This window comes from Papaver somniferum, chromosome 5 (genome assembly GCF_003573695.1).
Source record: "Papaver somniferum cultivar HN1 chromosome 5, ASM357369v1, whole genome shotgun sequence".
Taxonomy (NCBI): Eukaryota; Viridiplantae; Streptophyta; class Magnoliopsida; order Ranunculales; family Papaveraceae; genus Papaver; species Papaver somniferum.
In genome coordinates, this window is record NC_039362.1 from 156,537,234 (window position 1) to 156,556,077 (window position 18,844).

Here is an 18,844-nt window from a genome sequence, read left to right on the forward strand (position 1 = left end):
GAAAAACCAGCACCTCCAATACGTCTTGTGCTAATATGTAAATGCAAATCTAATCAGCCTCCTCATGTCTGACTCACAAAGTACTAAGTCAGATAAGGATGCCGACTATTGCCATGAATAGAGTTTCCTCTCTCCTTTTCTTTTATCACAGCCTTTTGCCGTGTAAATCTAATATCCTCCTTTACCACCAAATCATCTTTAACCCCTAACTATATGTAACGGAACCATGTAATATCTAACAACTACCTCTAAAAAGAAGTTTTCTTTCAAATTAATAATAATATCTTGCTTCATGTGTTACAATGTTATCAGGTGCAAGATGAATCAACCAGTGACATGTAGGCTGTAGTACCATCCAAACTGAAGACTTAGAGAACAAAAAAGAAAGATGCATATTGTACTGATAAAATAATGAGATCACGGTCAAATGGCTGGACTATAATCTTGTATGTCACTGGATACCAGGTTCAAACATAAGAGCATTGACATCAGAGATCAAGCAGAAATAGAGAAGTGAATCTTGACAGAATAAATAATAAACAACTAGACCGTAAGAAAACCTACTCAAAGATATAGTACATGTTGCTTGGTGCTCGACCATACAAAGTTAGGTACCCTCCCACTGTCTTTGGCAGGTTTCTTCGAACAACACTGTAATGTTGCTTTAAAATTTGATGTATACAAGTTGAGTCTGATCTGTATGCTGATTGAGGCAATAAGGATTGCAAAGAACATAGGTTCTCAACATGATAGGTTAGCCGGAAATCTTGAGAAGAAACTGATTCAGGGCCCTGATTATTTACTGAAACATGCGCAGCGAGAGACTCTACCACCTTAAGATGTTTCTTGTGTAGATTGAAAAACTGAAGACCCTTGCTGTCTATCCAAAAAAGTAAAATCTGATCAGAGAAACTAGCAAAACGAGAGTTCATACTGCAAGGAAGAAAATGTGGAGTAAGATCAAACTTCTGCTGCTTATTCCATACTTGGTTGACTTTGTCTTGTAATATATACAAATGGACCATTTTCCAAGTATTACTTTCTTCATGTACAGGATGATAACGATCGCCAGTACTCCTACTATTACCACCCCTCGGTATTAAGCTTTCTAAACGGAGCAGACCTAAAAATCCCCTGACTTCCACAAGCTCAACTAATGGATACTCATCTTTAGTGCTTTCACACTCTACTGGGACTCGAATTACATTAAATGTCTCGTCATGGAGGTCAAAAGAGAGCAGCACGTTAATATCAGCTGTCCTCCAAGAAAGAGTTGATGCTCCGTTATGAGAAGTATATACAGCTGATTTAAAGCACCTAGATACCACAACCTCTGGAGCCACGACCTCACTCCACGAGATAGTTCCCCGTCCTAATGTAAGAACAAGGCACTTAAAGGAACGAACTGTCGCTGAATAAGTAATGTATACAACCTTATATTCCTTTGTTATAGAATCAAAACCAAATCCATAATTTACGACACCATAAGCCCCGGAGTCACTGTCATTGACCGGAGGAAATATGAGTAGCGATTCGTTCCTAGCAGTATTCCATATCCAAACTTTACTAATTACAGGACATCTTTCAGAAAGACAAATCAAACCATTGCAATAACCAACTAGATCCACTTTAGATTTGATATAAGTGACTAAATTTTGATTCCAATCAACAATATAAACAGATTGATTATTATTATCTTTGTCCAAATCGAAGAAGCTGTGGAAATATTCTACTTTATTACTATTACTATTATTAGTATTAGTATTGTTTTTGTTTCTGTTGAGAAAATGAAGGATGAGATGGGGATGTTTCTGGGAGTACTCAATAAAATGAGAAGATGTAAAGGTTGGATCTTTATTGATAGAATTGTACCAGTGCTTGCAGACGAGACTGGATCTCAATAGAGGCTTAACTGGAACCCTGTAGAGGAACTCCAACACAATTTCTTCCGGGAGAATCTCGATATTTTGCTAATTTTCGTCGTTTTTCTTCAATCTCTTGTTCAGAATTTGGTTTTGAGGAAGATCTGAGAAGTAAGTGCTGCTGCTGCTATCCATTGAATTCAAAACAAATAAAGTGAGAATTTCCATTCACGTATCGGTATTTATATAAAAACTACTTTACCATAACTAGGATTTTGATTCTCGACACCTTATTATTTGCTAAATACCAACCTCACTTTTAAGTAACAACCTTTTTGTGGTTCGCTGCTTGACCTACAGGGGTACCGACTTTTTGCAATTATTTTTTAGAAACTGTCGTCTGATCCTAATACGAGGCATTCCCCCTTCTCTATTGATATGAGGCGAGCAAAATTGGTATTGCGCTCAGGTTTTAAGAGAAGCCTATCATTGGGCTGTCACACGTGGTTTTTAAAAGCGTACGCTTCACGTATCGGAGCGTACGCTTCGCTTCAAATTTTAGCATTTCGCTTCGAAGCGGTCATGTGAAGCGCATCTTTCATGAAGCGTACGCTTCACGCTTCAGAGTATACGCTTCACTTCACGTTTCCCTTCAAATTTCAGCATTTCGCTCCGAAACGGTCATGTGTAGCGCATCTTTCATGAAACTTTAAAAATTTTACCTAATTTTTAAAACTTTTAAAAGAAAAGTATGAATTTTTAAGGGGGAATTGAATGCCCCACCTCCCACTCGTCTGGAGTAGGTTGAACTGGTGTACACACGCTTTGTTTTTAATAAAAATTACTTATATAAAATGTATATAGATATTATCTTCCTAATAAATTTATAGTTACTAGTTACAACTAATTTATTTATAAGAAAACATCCGCTTCAAACATCAATCATGAAGCGACGCTTCACGCTTCGACATACGCATCGTTTCCTAAAAATGAAAAACGCTTCACGCTCCGCTTCACGCTTTCAATACCTTGGTGTCACACTTTAATAGAGGGGCTTCACTTGGATGGGATATCCTAACACATATACAAAATGTCTAGATTATCCTTTAACTAAAATAAAAACTTAAAAACCGTAGAAGAAATCACGCCAGGTTTGGATTAATTCCAACCGTAGAAATTTTATTTGCATATAGTTTTACGGCCAGGTTTGGATTAATTCCAACCGTAAAAGTGGTTATGAAGAAATCACGACCAGGTTTGGATTAATTCCAACCGTAGAATTTTATTTGCATGTAGTTTTACGTCCAGTTTTGGATAGTTCCAACCGTAGAAGCTCATTTTTCGTCCAGGTTGGAATGAACTACGTCCAGGTTTGGATAGTTCCAACCGTATAATCTCATTTTACGTCCAGGTTCCTTTTCATTCCAACCGTAGAAGTGATTTTACGTCCAGGTTTGGATTATTTTACGGCTAGTGTGATTGACTAAATATTTTTTTTCTTCTCTCTAGTTTTTCTTCCCACAAAAACTTTGTCCCAGAATTCACCAAGTATACAGCAAAATTCATTAATTTTAATTATTATCTAATTAAATTAAAATTAACTAAATAAGGATTTTTTAGTCATCACAAAATTATTTGAGATAAGGGATTTTTGATATTACCTATGGGTGACCCGTTTTTGTCCTATTAGGTGATGCCCCTCTATTGGAATGTGACATTCCAATAATAGCCTTCATTAGAAAACTGTTTTTATTTTGTGTTAGGTTGTGTTGTGTTGTGTTGTTGAAATAAAGTGGCCAAGCATTTGGTAAAATATAATATACAAACTGTTATGGAATAAATAAATTTTGTAGCTTTTAAAATTTGCTCAAAATGAAAATGCTTTTTTTTTTTTTTTTGTTTTTTTTTTTTTTTTTTTTGAGAAAAACATTTTGAAAAATATGTACCAAACATCTTGCTCTTGAAAATTTTGTTACCAATTTTTTAGCAAATGCTTTTCGTGAAAAAAATCAATCCAAACGTGGCTTTGATTTAGGGGTGTTTGTCGAATTTTCAAAAAAAAAATGTATTTTTTCAATCTAAGATTTTGCTATAAAGGTGAGATTTGGATGCAAAATTTTAATTTGGGGATTTACAAATTCATAGATTTGGCGGGGGTTGTATTTCTCTCGATACATTTGGTTTCCCCAATCTCTTGGAATCACGTTTTTTTTATGGGAATTACTTTTCCATCAAATCCTTCATATAGAGTCTGACCTTTCTAACTTAAGTTTTGGTGGGAAACTTGTCAAGAGATTTATGGACCCACTTTTTTTAACCTAAAATATCATATGTTACAATTTTAAAATTCTAAGGTTGATGTCAAACAATACATGAATTTAAAGCAAGGGAGTTCTATGAATCTTAGGAATTTTAACTAAGTCACCAGATACATGAAGGATATGCATGAATTCCGGGATTTCTAACCTCACAGGATTATAAATTCCTCGAAATTGTGAACTCTGCAACCATACACACCATGATGGGTTATATACAAGTGTAAACTCCACTATAAATATTACTCCTTTCGTCTTTTTTATCTATCTTCTATTCTATTTTGGTATGTTTTAAGATAATTGTCTACTTCTATTTTTTTGACATACTAGGTCTCAGCCCGTGCCGTAACGGCCCGAGCAAGGATATGTGTTTCAAATATATCCATCGATTCATACATGTTGTAATTGTCTCAGAAGAATCGAGCATATCGATCCAGGTATAAATGTTTTGAGGAGTTGGTTAATAAACATGTCCTTATCATCGAATATTTTAATAGTGTGTATGTAAGTCATACAACCCTTTGGTACAAATGTAGTTAATCATTAGAGCAAATCCTATGGGCAGTAGAACATTACTTCGTTCACTACTTCAAAGAATATCATCAAAGGTCATTCACCAAATTTGTAACAAAACTAAAAAAACCTAAAATTACTTTAAAATCAATTAGATTAATCTTGCAAAATTTGTTAGCATTATAATTTAATCTTTCTCTTTGATATAACTTGTTGGGTTCCCAATTTACATAGATTTGTGTTTATTCATTTTCCTAAAATTTATAATAATATTTTATTCTTGATCCATTTCTTTTCTCGTCCCTTTACCTATTATCATGAACTATTTCTTAAGCATACATAATTACACGAAGTTAGGGAGAAATGATAAAAACAGAAATCATGACAAAAAAGGGGGGAATAAAGAGAGATGTGAGAAACTAAATCGATTATAATTAATTCACGCGTAGCCTTACATAATCTCATGTAGTTTGGGAGGAATAATGACAGAAACAGAAACCATGACAAAAAAAAGGGGAATAAAGAGAGATGTGAGAAACTGAACCGATTACAATTATTTCGCGCGTAGCCTTGTGTTTGGTCAATTTTTTAATGGGTTTCATTTTTATTCCTTCCCCCGACCCGGTAAATCTTAAAATCAAAACATCTTCTTTTTTGGAAAAATATGGCCTTTAAGAATTGTTTTAATTTTTAAAAATAATAAAAATAGTAATTTGAAAACTAAAATCAAATTAAAACAAAATAAAGAAAAATTAACCAAGAGTGACTGATCAAATTTTAGGTAGTGGTAAATAAGGTTGTCGTTAACTCAGATTTGTTGAGAATTTGTTTTAAGATTTTAAAAGAAAATAAGGAAAATATATACAAATATGGTGACAGGATGAAGAGAGGCTAGGACTCAGAATTCCACTGTTTTTCATGTTCATGGGGTTCAAAAATTAATTGTAGACATTTATAACTCAAAACAAAGGAAATATCAACTCTATTATTTGCCAAAGTAGATTTCATAAAATATTACACGTAGGTCATAAGCATGGCGCATCAAAATTACCTAAAACTAAGCATTCTCCATCAAACAAAGTCACGAGTAGTTAATAGAAATCACAATTCATTAAAAATCAATGCAAATAGTAAATAAACAATTAATTAAGTTACCCCAATGGTGAAATCCATCTTCCTCCATTGTCCCAATGTTGGGTTTAACTCCTCATGTTGGAAACACGCTCAAAAGAATTATTTTTATTGCTCAAAGGTGCTTACAAGACGTGAAAATACAATAAAATAGAAAACTGCAACGCAAATAAACGTTGCAGATCAACTGTTGCTAGGAACGATGAAAGGAAAGTGCAGCAGTGACTGTTGTGCAGTTGTTGAAAACTTTTGCAATTGAAGGGAAATACGACAGTGGTTTACGACTATCTTGGATAGTGCAATGTTCTTCGTGTTTTCTTCTTCATGCAGCAGCAGAGAAACTCTGCAACTTCCTATTCTACGCTCTCTTTCTTCTCCTAACTCTCCATCCCCCATTCTGTGACTCCATAAGCCTATTTATACACCTTTGGATCAAGAATAATTCCTCATAACTCCAAATAATCTCGTCATAACTCATATTATTCTTCACGGCCTGTTAAGGGAATAATTCTTGATTCTTCCATTTCTCACGCGCCTGAATGTGTAAAATCACTCCAAATCTGTAAAAACACCTCCCTGAAGATGAATAGCACGCTGCAGCCTCACACAAACTTTCCAGATACAGCATGGAATATCCCGAGAATAACTTGCTTTCCATGTTTCACGAAATCTCCCTTTTTTATGGAAACTAACACAAGTACCACCCCTGTTTGACTGAAACAGGTCATTACCAAACAATATAAGCGAATAAATCAAACAAAATCTCTCGCAAATCTCTTCCAGGGAATACGCAGGTGAACGGCCAAAAACCCGTGACCCCTGTTTTCCTTAAATCCAATTATCCATCCCAATACAGACGAGTTAACCCATCATACCAGTCCTTTTTAAGTTGAATAAGTCCATCCCAATCAATTTCGGTGATTGATTATCCACAGAACATCTTCAAAAACCCGAGAACAACTATCCTCCCCTGTTTAGCCTCAAGAGGATTATCTAGCCCAGCTTTTTCGATTCCGGAGAACATACCATCTCTGTTCAGTCCAATACAGTCGTCCCAAGAAGTTTCAGCGATTGAATCCGCCTAAAACACGTCCAAATCACAAACCCTAAATTCTTCCATTGAACATAATTTCCCGCCAAAATTCAAATGAAGAAGATGACTGCCCCTTATCCAAATCCAGCGTCCTTTTAGCAATCCAGGGTACATTCAGCAATTCTTGGGTGCGAATAGCAAGTGGGTGCCCCTTAGTAATTAAGCTGCCCCTTATCCAAAGTAGGAGTCCGTTTAGCGAGTGTCCTCCGGGGTGCAAAAACCACTTTTCGAGCAACTTTTTCCACACAAGTATATTTCTCCAAAAACACCTACACAAACATAAAAACACCATAATAAGTACCAAAATCAAGCACTAGCAATAGAGACATTGAGGACAATTCAGACACAAAAATGTGTCTATCAAATACCCCAAACCTATTATTTGCTAGTCCTCGAGCAAAACTAATAAAAATTAAAGCCTAACTCACTAGGTGGTCCTAGTGACCGAGATATAGTCTCGGGAGGGTTTAACAGAGGTGTACCCACAAAACCAAGACTTCTAATTGGTCACAAGTATCCAAAGAGCTATGAGGACATACAGATTCTCAACCTATCTCCAAGTAACTAGAATGCCAGAGAAATTAAAGGTGCCGGCTCTAAAGCTGAACAAAGAATAGGGGAGACACATCCGCAACACTACTAGATAAAGAGATATCTGCTACACAGCTAGATAAACATTGTAAGATGCGTCCGCTTTACAGCTGGATAAGATTAGGAGAGAGATAAAAATGAGAGGGACATCTGCTACACATCTGGAGTAATTACGTGTGATAAGTTGAACCAGTGCTAGAAAGATCTTGTGCCAGATGGAAAGAGGACTAACAAAGCAACCAATATGCATCTCTCTTCGACTCTCTCATAGTGCTTAGTAGAAACAACGTCTTCTTCGGCTTCAACTGTTGATGATAAACTATCGAACCTCATAGAACCCTGACAATTAATTCTTCTCTTTGATTTCTTGCTTGAAACTTCCTTATAGATTTCTAATTCCCTATGGCCTTATTAAACAAAATTTAAATGTACATTTTTTTTATATTTTTTTTTTGAAACAAAGACAAGAATTTACATGGCCATTAGAGAAGGACTTTAGAACTTAGATCTTCACAACTTGTAATGTCTTGGTATCATGAACTTCGACAACGTATATCGTTTGATTTTCTTTGCTCTTGTAATTCAATCTTCAACTTTGATTTTTTGAATTATTCTTTTCTATTGTTGCTTCTAAACCTTAAACGTCTTCAACTTTCTACATAGATTTTATGTCGCTCCGCTTGTTGATGATGATAAGTTTCTACTGAGAGAGAGTCGTAATCCAGTAACTAAGACTACATTGTGAGGTTGCTTTGTTTTTCTGGCATTTTCTTCTGGCCTACTTGCTTTTCCATCATGGATGGTTAGGTCCATCACGGTTACCCTCTAAAAGGAACAAGTTCTCTTCTGAATGTCAAAGATCTCAATGTATTTTTCTCTAATGTCTCAGAAGAATGTTATCCCCAGCAATTCCAATTTCCATCTTTTCGGTGAAAAACCGTATGTAAACTTAGTTAACCGGATACTATGTGATGCTAGAAGTTTCAAAAATGCAACTAAAAAGTTCTTCCCCACCCCCAAACTTAAATCTAACATTGTCATCAATGTTATATAGATAAAATTAAAATCATGAACAAGGAGAAACTGTTACCACTCGAAGCAAAAGCGTTAAGGAAAGATATTACCGTGTTGCATGAGATTGGGTGACCTCCCAAGAAGTGCTAAGTTTAAAGTCTTCAGCCAGACATCGGAAGGAATTAATCACCTCATATAATAATAAAGCAGTAGCCGGAATAACTGTGGGTCATCTGGATCAAAAAGTGATAACCACAAGAAGAGGAAACTAAAAAATTCCAAGAAGATATCGAACATACCCCTGTTTAAGATAACTACATCTAGTTGTGGTTCAGGTTCAGGCTCTATAAAAGGGTCATGGATTGGATTTCCTCAAGGTATTCTGAAGATCAGGCTGAAGAGTCTGGAAATACTCAACTAAGAACTTAGAAGCGCATAACAAAACCTTGAATAATTGGGGATCCTCTGAGTCAATCAGATTTGACTCACACAGCTGACCACAATGAAAGAGGTGGTCTTCCTTAAGAAAATGTGTCGACCCTATTTTCCTAAAGTAATTAGGTTTAGTCTCAGAACTTAATAACCGACACATCTGAAAATTATATGTTCCTACAATTGGAAGAAAAGTTTTTGGTGGGAAAACAAAGTCAATCTTGGTATCATAGCCTGGGTTAACCACATCAACCAGAGGATGGGTTTCTAACAACTGAGGTCTCTTATGGACACAACCAGGTTCAGTAAAAAGTGTATGAAGATAATCTTGTAAGATGGTTGAGGCACAAATGTCAAGTCCTACACGAGGGAACTTAAGAGTTAAAGGTAAGGCATCATGAAAGTGATAATCACCCCCAAACTTAGAGTTTTCAGTGTCTATAGGTAGACTGGTCATAACTTCCCTAATTCCTAAATCATTAGATTCCTGAAAATGGTCAATTGATTCTTCTAAGTTGTAATCAGGTGCACCCTCACTCATTTTTACGAGTTCACTTTCTTTGTCTAAGACTGTTGTTTCTAAATCGCTAGACTCAAAATAAACTTGTTCCTCTAAACCATCATTGGCTTCGTGATCAAAAGGAAGTACAACATCGTCTAAAACAATATTATCTCTAGTCAAATTCCCGTCCTTTTGAATAAGTGGATAATAATTAAAATTATCGGGATTTGAACCAGAAATATCATTATCAAGCTCAATTGGAGTAACAAATTCTTGATCACTATGCCTAAATATTTCAGATTCTTCATCAGCACTATCCTCATCATAATCATAATTACATGAAAATGGTTGAACCTCATCCAAAGTATTGCTTCCAATTCTATCCTTGTCATATTGATTATGTAAATAAAAATTTTCCTCACTTTCAAGGTTGATTTTTGAAGCAATGTATTGGCAATTCAGTGTAATTCGAGCAATTCTTTCATCCATCTCTAACTCAAGCCTACGTGTTGACTCAGCAAACTCACGTGTTGACTCAGTTAACTTACATGTTGACTCAGCTAACTTCTTGAGGTAATCTTCTAAAGAAGGTTTACTAATTGTTACAGTTCTTTCGTCTATAACTAAGTCATCTGTGTCCGCTGACTTATGTGTTGACTCGTGTAACTTACGCGTTGACTCGAGTATCTTACATGCCTCATCTAGAGAAGAGGAATTATAGGAATTTTGCTCGTATGACCGGTATTCATGTGAATAGTAATTGAGTTCACCATGGTATGGGCCTTAACCTTCAAAAGTTTGGTGTTCCCAACCACTATTCACATTATGTTCATAAAAAAAATAATGTTCATGTTGCTCAGTCGAATAATCATTGTATTGGCTATACCAGTTCGACATCCTAACTGCAAGGGAATTCTAAACAAGCACAAAGAAGGCTGACTCGACCACAACAAGCCTATTTTATCTAGCAAACAAAAGCATGATAGCTCCCTTAGATTGTTTCTAGACCAGCTTTTATTCTTTCGAAAAGGAATTCGTTACAATCTGAGCAAACCTCTCTGGAATCAATCCGATTAAAGTAAGTTGAATAGAGACGAGGGAAGCTCAGTGGAGCTTTGATACCCAAGGCCTCACCGGCGTTACAGATGGCGTGTTCAACTCACATAAACCATCATGAACATCAAAGTATGCTCAAAAGAGTAACCAATATTTTCCGAACGACTTTCCTAATAAGCTCGTTACCCTATCGGTCTCGTTCTAGTCCAAATTTTAAGGCTTAAGTTCGCGTAGGTTACGTGTTCCTAAGGCGGGCAAGAAGGAAACGGTGATGAAATCTGAGTCCTTATCTTGATTTGGCCAGGCCTTGCCCTTTATTAGAAAATTAAATCTGATTTCAGGTCCTCAACATATATGCATACGAAATCATCCAGTAAACCCGCTGACAGGGGATTCACGGGTGTTTAGAATTCTTATCTCCCGTTCTAGACGGGGGATGAACCGTTGAAGTCGACTCGGGCCACGACTCCTATGTCATGTACGAACCCGAGGGGCCGAGGCGATATCGTAATCACCGTCCTTCTCTGTAAACAATTTATTTAAAACTACCCTTCCGTAGGGTTTTAAAAATAAAGTCCAATGTTCAATGTCCAAAAGAAAAGAAGAAAAAAAAATGTCCAAAAATAAAAACCTTAATTACAGTTTTTAAAAAAATAAAAATAAAATTATTTACAAAATCTTCTTCTTAACTCCTTTTGGATTTCTCTTTTCTTTCCTTTTTGGGCTTTTCCCTTCTTTTCAGCATTTTCTCTTTTCCTTTGGCTTAGCTCCAAATTTGAAAGCAAACAAAAATACTAAAACACGTAAAAAATAACAAATAAAATAAAACCTAAAAACAAATCCACGTCGGCGGCGCCAAAAATTGATCAAATTTTAGATAGTGGTAAATAAGGTTGTCGTTCACTCAGACTTGTTGAGAATTTGTTTTAAGATTTTAGAAAAGAAAATAAGGAAAATAAGGAAAATATATACAAATCTGGTGACAGGATGAAGAGAGGCTGAGACTCAGGATTCCACTGTTTTTCATGTTCATGGGGTTTAAAAATTAATTGTAGACATTTATAACTCAAAACAAAGGAAATATCAACTCTATTATTTGCCAAAGTAGATTTCATAAAATATTACACGTAGGTCATAAGCATGGCGCATCAAAATTACCTAGAACTAAGCATGCTCCATCAAACAAAGTCACGAGTAGTTAATAGAAATCATAATTCATTGAAAATCAATGCAAATAGTAAATAAACAATTAATTAAGTTACCCCAATGGTGAAATCCAGCTTGTTCCGTTGTCCCAATGTCGGGTTTAACTCCTCATGTTGGAAACTCGCTCAAAAGAATTTTTTTATTGCTCAAAGGTGCTTACAAGACGTGAAAATACAATAAAACAGAAAACTGCAACACAAATAAACGTTGCAGATCAACTGTTGCTAGGAACGATGAAAGGAAAGTGCAGCAGTGGTTGTTGTGCAGTCGCTGAAAAACTGTTGCAATTGAAGGAAAATACGACAGTGGTTTACGATTGTCTTGGATAATGCAATGTTCTTCGTGTTTTCTTCTTCATGCAGCAGCAGAGAAACTCTGCAACTTCCTATTTTACGCTCTCTTTCTTCTCCTAACTCTCCATCCCCCATTTTGTGACTCCATAATCCTATTTATACACCTTTGGATCAAGAATAATTCCTCATAACTCCAAATAATCTCGTCATAACTCATATTATTCTTCACGGCCTGTTAAGGGAATAATTCCCGATTCTTCCATTTCTCACGCGCCTGAATGTGTAAAATCACTCCAAATCTGTAAAAACACCTCCCTGAAGATGAATAGCACGCTGCAGCCTCACGCAAACTTGCCAGATACAGCATGGAATATCCCGAGAATAACTTGCTTGCCCTGTTTCACGAAATCTCCCTTTTTTATGGAAACTAACACAAGTACCACCCCTGTTTGACTGAAACAGGTCATTACCAAACAATATAAGCGAATAAATTAAACAAAATCTCTCGCAAATCTCTTCCAGGGAATACGCAGGTGAACAACCAAAAACCCGTGAACCCTGTTTTCCTTAAATCTGATTATCCATCCCAATTCAGACGAGTTAACCCATCATACCAGTCCTTTTTAAGTTGAATAAGTCCAGCCCAATCAATTTCGGTGATTGATTATCCACAAAACATCTTCAAAAACCCGAGAACAACTATCCTCCTCTGTTTAGCCTCAAGAGGATTATCTAGCCCATCTCTTTCGATTCCGGAGAACATACCATCTATGTTCAGTCCAATACAGTCGTCCCAAGAACTTTCAGCGATTGAATCCACCGAAAACACGTTCAAATCACAAACCCTAAATTCTTCCATTGAAAATCCCTCCAAAATTCAAATGAAGAAGATAACTTCCCCTTATCCAAATCCAGCGTCCCTTTAGCAATCCAGGGTACATTCAACAATTCTTGGGTGCGAATAGCAAGTGAGTGCCCCTTAGTAATTAAGCTGCCCCTTATCCAAAGTAGGGGTCCGTTTAGCGAGTGTCCTCCGGGGTGCAAAAACCACTTTTCGAGCAACTTTTTCCACACAAGTATATTTCTCCAAAAACACCTACACAAACATAAAAACACCATAATAAGTACCAAAATCAAGCACTAGCAATAGAGACATTGAGGACAATTCAGACACAAAAATGTGTCTATCAAATACCCCAAACCTATTATTTGCTAGTCCTCGAGCAAAACTAATAAAAATTAAAGCCTAACTCACTAGGTGGCCCTTGTGACCGAGATATAGTCTCGGGAGGGTTTACCAGAGTTGTACCCACAAAACCAAGACTTCTAATTGGTCACAAGTATCCAAAGAGCTATGAGGACATACAGATTCTCAACCTATCTCCAAGTAACTAGAATGCCAGAGAAATTAAAGGTGCCGGCTCTAAAGCTGAACAAAGAATAGGGGAGACACATCCGCAACACTGCTAGATAAAGAGATATCTGCTACACAACTAGATAAACATTGTAAGATGCGTCCGCTTTACAGATGGATAAGATTAGGAGAGAGATAAAAATGAAAGGGACATCTGCTACACAGCTGGAGTAATTACGTGTGATGAGTTGAACCAGTGCTAGAAATATCTTGTGCCAGATGGAAAGCGGACTAACAAAGCAACCAATATGGATCTCTCTTCGACTCTCTCATAGTGCTCAGTAGAAACAACGTCTTCTTCGGCTTCAACTGTTGATGATAAACTATCGAACCTCATAGAACCCTGATAATTAATTCTTCTCTTTGATTTCTTGCTTGAAACTTCCATATAGATTTCTACTTCCCTATGGCCTTATTAAACAAAATTTAAATGTACATTTTTTTTTTTTGAAACAAAGACAACAATTTACATGGCCATTAGAGAAGGACTTTAGAACTTGGATCTTCACAACTTGTAATGTCTTGGTATCATGAACTTCAACAACGTATATCGTTTGGTTTTCTTTGCTCTTGTAATTCAATCTTCAACTTTGATTTTTAGAATTATTCTTTACTATTGGTGCTTCTAAACCTTAAACGTCTTCAACTTTCTTAATAGATTTTTATGTCGCTCCGCTTGTTAATGATGAAAGTTTATACTAAGAGAGAGTCGTAATCCAGTAACTAAGACTACATTGTGGGGTTGCTTTTTTTTTCTAGTATTTCCTTCTGACCTACTTGCCTTTCCATCATGGATGGTTAGGTCCATCACGATTACCCTCTAAAAGGAACAAGTTCTCTCCTGAATGTCAAAGATCTCAATGTCTTTTTCTCTAATGTCTCAGAAGAATGTTATCCCTAGCAATTCCAATTTCCATCTTTTCGGTAAAAAAACATATGTAAACTTAGCTAACCGGATACTATGTGATGCTATAAGTTTCAAAAATGCAACTAAAAAAGTTGTTCCCCACCCCCAAACTTAAATCTAACATTTTCCTCAATGTTCTAAAGATAAAATTAAAAGCATGAACAAGGAGAAACTGTTACCACTCGAAGCAAAAGCGTTAAGGAAATATATTATCGTGTTGCATGAGATTGGGTTACCTCCCCAGAAGTGCTAAGTTTAAAGTCTCCATCCAGACATCGGAAGGAATTAATCACCTCATATAATCGTAATGCAGTAGACGGAATAACTGTGGGTCATCTGGATTAAAAAGTTCTAACCACAAGAAGAGGAAACTACAACAATCCAAGAAGGCATCAAACATACCCTTGTTTAAGACAACTAAATCTAGTTGTGGTTTAGGTTCAGGCTCTATAAAAGGGTCTAAATAAAAAGATTTCATCGGTTGGATTTCATCAAAGGTATTCTGAAGATCAGGCTGAAGAGTCTGGAAATACTCAACAAGAACTTAGAAACGCATAACAAAATCCGGAATAATTGGGGATCCTCTGAGTCAATCAGATTTGACTCACACAGCTGACCACAATGAAAGAGGTGGTATTCCTTAAGAAAATGTGTCGACCCTATTTTCTTAAAGTAATTAGGTTTAGTCTCGAAACTTAATAACTGACACATCTGAAAATCATATGTTCCCACAATTGGAAGAAAAGTTTTTGGTGGGAAAACAAAGTCAATCTTGGTATCATAGCCTGGTTTAACCACATCAACCAGAGGATGGGTTTCTAACAACTGAGATCTCTTATGGACACAACCAGGTTCAGGAAAAAGTGTATGAAGATAATCTTGTAAGATGGTTGAGGAAAAAATGTCAAGTCCTACACGAGGGAACTTAAGAGTTAAAGGTAACGCATCATGAAAGTGATAATCACCCCCAAACTTAGAGTTTTCAGTGTCTTTAGGTAGACTGGTCACAACTTCCCTAATTCCTAAATCATTAGATTCCTAAAAATGGCCAATTGATTCTTCTAAGTTGTAATCAGGTGCATCCTCACTCATTTTTACGAGTTCACTTTCTTTGTCTAAGACTGTTGGTTCTAAATCGCTAGACTCAAAATAAACTCGTTCCTCTAAACCATCATTGGCTTCGTAATCAAAAGGAAGTACAACTTCGTCTAAAACGGTATTATATCTAATCAAATCCCCGTCCTTTTGAATAGGTGGATAATAATTAAAATTATCGGGATTTGAACCAGAAATATCATTATCATTATCAAGCTCAATTGGAGTAACAAATTCCTGATCACTATGCCTAAATATTTCAGATTCTTCATCAGCACTATCTTCATCATAATCATAATAACATGAAATTGGTTGAACCTCATCTAAAGTATTGCTTCCAATTCTATCCTTGTCATCTTGATTATGTAAATAAAAAATTTCCTCACTTTCAAGGTTGATTTTTGAAGCAATGTATTGGCAATTCTGTGTAATTCGAGCAATTTAGTGTAATTCGAGCAATTCTTTCTTCCATCTCTAACTCAAGCCGATGTGTTGACTCAGCAAACTCACGTGTTGACTCGGCTAACTTCTTGAGGTAGTATTCTAAAGAAGGTTCACTAATTGTTACAGTTCTTTCGTTTATAACTAAGTCATATGTGTCCGCTGACTTATGTGTTGACTCATGTAACTTACGCGTTGACTCAAGTATCTTACGTGCCTCATCTAGAGAAGAGGAATTATAGGAATTTTGCTCGTATGACCGGTATTCATGTGAATAGTAATTGAGATCACCATGGTATGAGCCATAACCTTCAAAAGTTTGGTGTTCCCAACCACTATTCACATTATGGTCATAAAAAGAATAATGTTCATGTTGCTCAGTCGAATAATCATTGTATTGTCTATACCAGTTCGACATCCTAACTGCAAGGGAATTCTAAACAAACACAAAGAAGGTTGACTCGACCACAACAAGCCTATTTTATCTAGCAAACAAAAGCATGATAGCTCCCTTGGATTGTTTCTAGACCAACTTTTATTCTTTCGAAAAGGAACTCGTCACATTCTGAGCAAACCTCTCTGGAATCAGTCCGAGTTAAAGTAAGTTGAATAGAGCGAGGGAAGCTCAGTGGAGCTTTGATACCCAAGGCCTCACCGGCGTTACAAGGCGGTGTGTTCAACTCACAGAAACCATCATGAACTTCAAAGTATGCTCGAAAGAGTAACCAATATTTTCCGAACGACTTTCCTAATAAGATCGTTACCCTATCGGTCTCGTTCTAGTCCAAATTTTAAGGCTTAGGTTCGCGTAGGTTACGTGTTCCTAAGGCGGGCAAGAAGGAAACAGTGATGAAATCCGAGTCCTTATCTTGATTTGGCTAGGCCTTTCCCTTTACTAGAAAATTAAATCTGATTTCAGGTCCTCAACATATATGCATACGAAATCATCCAGTAAACCCGCTGACAGGGGATTCACGGGTGATTAGAATTCTTATCTCTCGTTCCAGACGGGGGATGAACCGTTGAAGTCGACTCGGGCCACGACTCCTATGTCATGTACGAACCCGAGGGTCCGAGGCGATATCGTAATCGCCGTCCTTCTCTGCAAACAGTTTATTTAAAACTACCCTTCCGTAGGGTTTAAAAATAAAGTCCAATGTTCAATGTCCAAAAGAAAAGAAGAAAAAAAAATGTCCGAAAATAAAAACCTTAATTACAGTTTCTAAAAAAATAAAAATAAAATTATTTACAAAATCTTCTTCTTCACTCCTTTTGGATTTCTCTTTTCTTTCTTTTTTGGGCTTTTCCCTTCTTTTCAGCACTTTTTCTTTTCCTTTAGCTTAGCTCCAAATCTGAAAGCAAACAAAAATACCAAAACACGTAAAAAATAACAAATAAAATAAAACCTAAAAACAAATTCGTGTCGGCGACGCCAAAAATTGATCAAATTATAGATAGTGGTAAATAAGGTTGTCGTTCACTCAGACTTGTTGAGAATTTGTTTTAAGATTTTAAAAGAAAATAAGGAAAATATATACAAATATGGTGACAGGATGAAGAGAGGCCGGGACTCAGGATTCCATTGTTTTTCATGTTCATGGGGTTCAAAAATTAATTGTAGACATTTATAACTCAAAACAAAGGAAATATCAACTCTATTATTTGCCAAAGTAGATTTCATAAAATATTGCACGTAGGTCATAAGCATGGCGCATCAAAATTACCTAGAACTAAGCTTGCTCCATCAAATAAAGTCACGAGTAGTTAATAGAAATCATAGTTCATTAAAAATCAATGCAAATAGTAAATAAACAATTAATTAAGTTACCCCAATGGCGAAATTCAGCTTCCTCCGTTGTCCCAATGTTGGGTTTAACTTCTCATGTTGGAAACACGCTCAAAAGAATATTTTTTTTATTGCTCAAAGGTGCTTACAAGACGTGAAAATACAATAAAACATAAAACTGCAACGCAAAATAAACGTTGCAGATCAACTGTTGCTAGGAACGATGAAAGGAAAGTGCAGCAGTGACTGTTGTGCAGTCGCTGAAAAACTGTTGCAATTGAAGCGAAATACGACAGTGGTTTACGACTTTCTTGGATAGTGCAATGTTCTTCGTGTTTTCTTCTTCATGTAGCAGCAGAGAAACTCTACAACTTCCTATTTTACGCTCTGTTTCTTCTCCTAACTCTCCATCCCCCATTCTGTGACTCCATAAGCCTATTTATACACCTTTGGATCAAGAATAATTCCTCATAACTCCAAATAATCTCGTCATAACTCATATTATTATTCACGGCCTGTTAAGGGAATAATACCTGATTCTTCCATTTCTCACGCGCCTGAATGTGTAAAATCACTCCAAATCTGTAAAAACACCTCCCTGAAGATGAATAGCATGCTGCAGCCTCACACAAACTTGCCAGATACAGCATGGAATATCCCGAGAATAACTTGCTTTCCCTGTTTCACGAAATCTCCCTTTTTATGGAAACTAACACAAGTACCACCCCTGTTTGACTGAAACAGGTCATTACCAAACAATATAAGCGAATAAATCAAAAAAAATCTCTCGCAAATCTCTTCCAGGGAATACGCAGGTGAACGGCCAAAAACCCGTGAACCCTGTTTTCCTTAAATCCGATTATCCATCCCAATTCAGACGAGTTAACCCATCATACCAGTCTTTTAAAGTTGAATAAGTCCATCCCAATCAATTTCGGTGATTGATTATCCACATAACATCTTCAAAAACCCGAGAACAACTATCCTCCCCTGTTTAGCCTCAAGAGGATTATCTAGCCCAGCTCTTTAGATTCCGGAGAGCAAAGTATCTCTGTTCAGTCCAATACAGTCGTCCCAAGAAGTTTCAGCGATTGAATCCGCCTAAAACACGTCCAAATCACAAACCCTAAATTCTGTCATTGAACACAATTTCCCGCCAAAATTCAAATGAAGAAGATGACTGCCCCTTATCC

General features: G+C 36.4%; 1 protein-coding gene across 1 annotated transcript in view; it reads right to left on the minus strand.

Annotated features, from left to right (window-relative positions):
• Positions 1-432: 432 nt before the first annotated feature.
• LOC113279920 (F-box protein At3g07870-like) overlaps positions 433-18,844 on the minus strand; it is a 52,009-nt gene continuing 33,597 nt past the window's right edge. The window contains exons 3-4 of the mRNA XM_026528561.1: positions 987-1,970; positions 433-876 (exon numbers count right to left, since the gene is read on the minus strand). Coding sequence (XP_026384346.1) covers positions 835-876; positions 987-1,970 — 1,026 coding nt within the window. The 3' untranslated portion in view covers positions 433-834. The remainder of the gene's footprint in view (positions 877-986; positions 1,971-18,844) is intronic.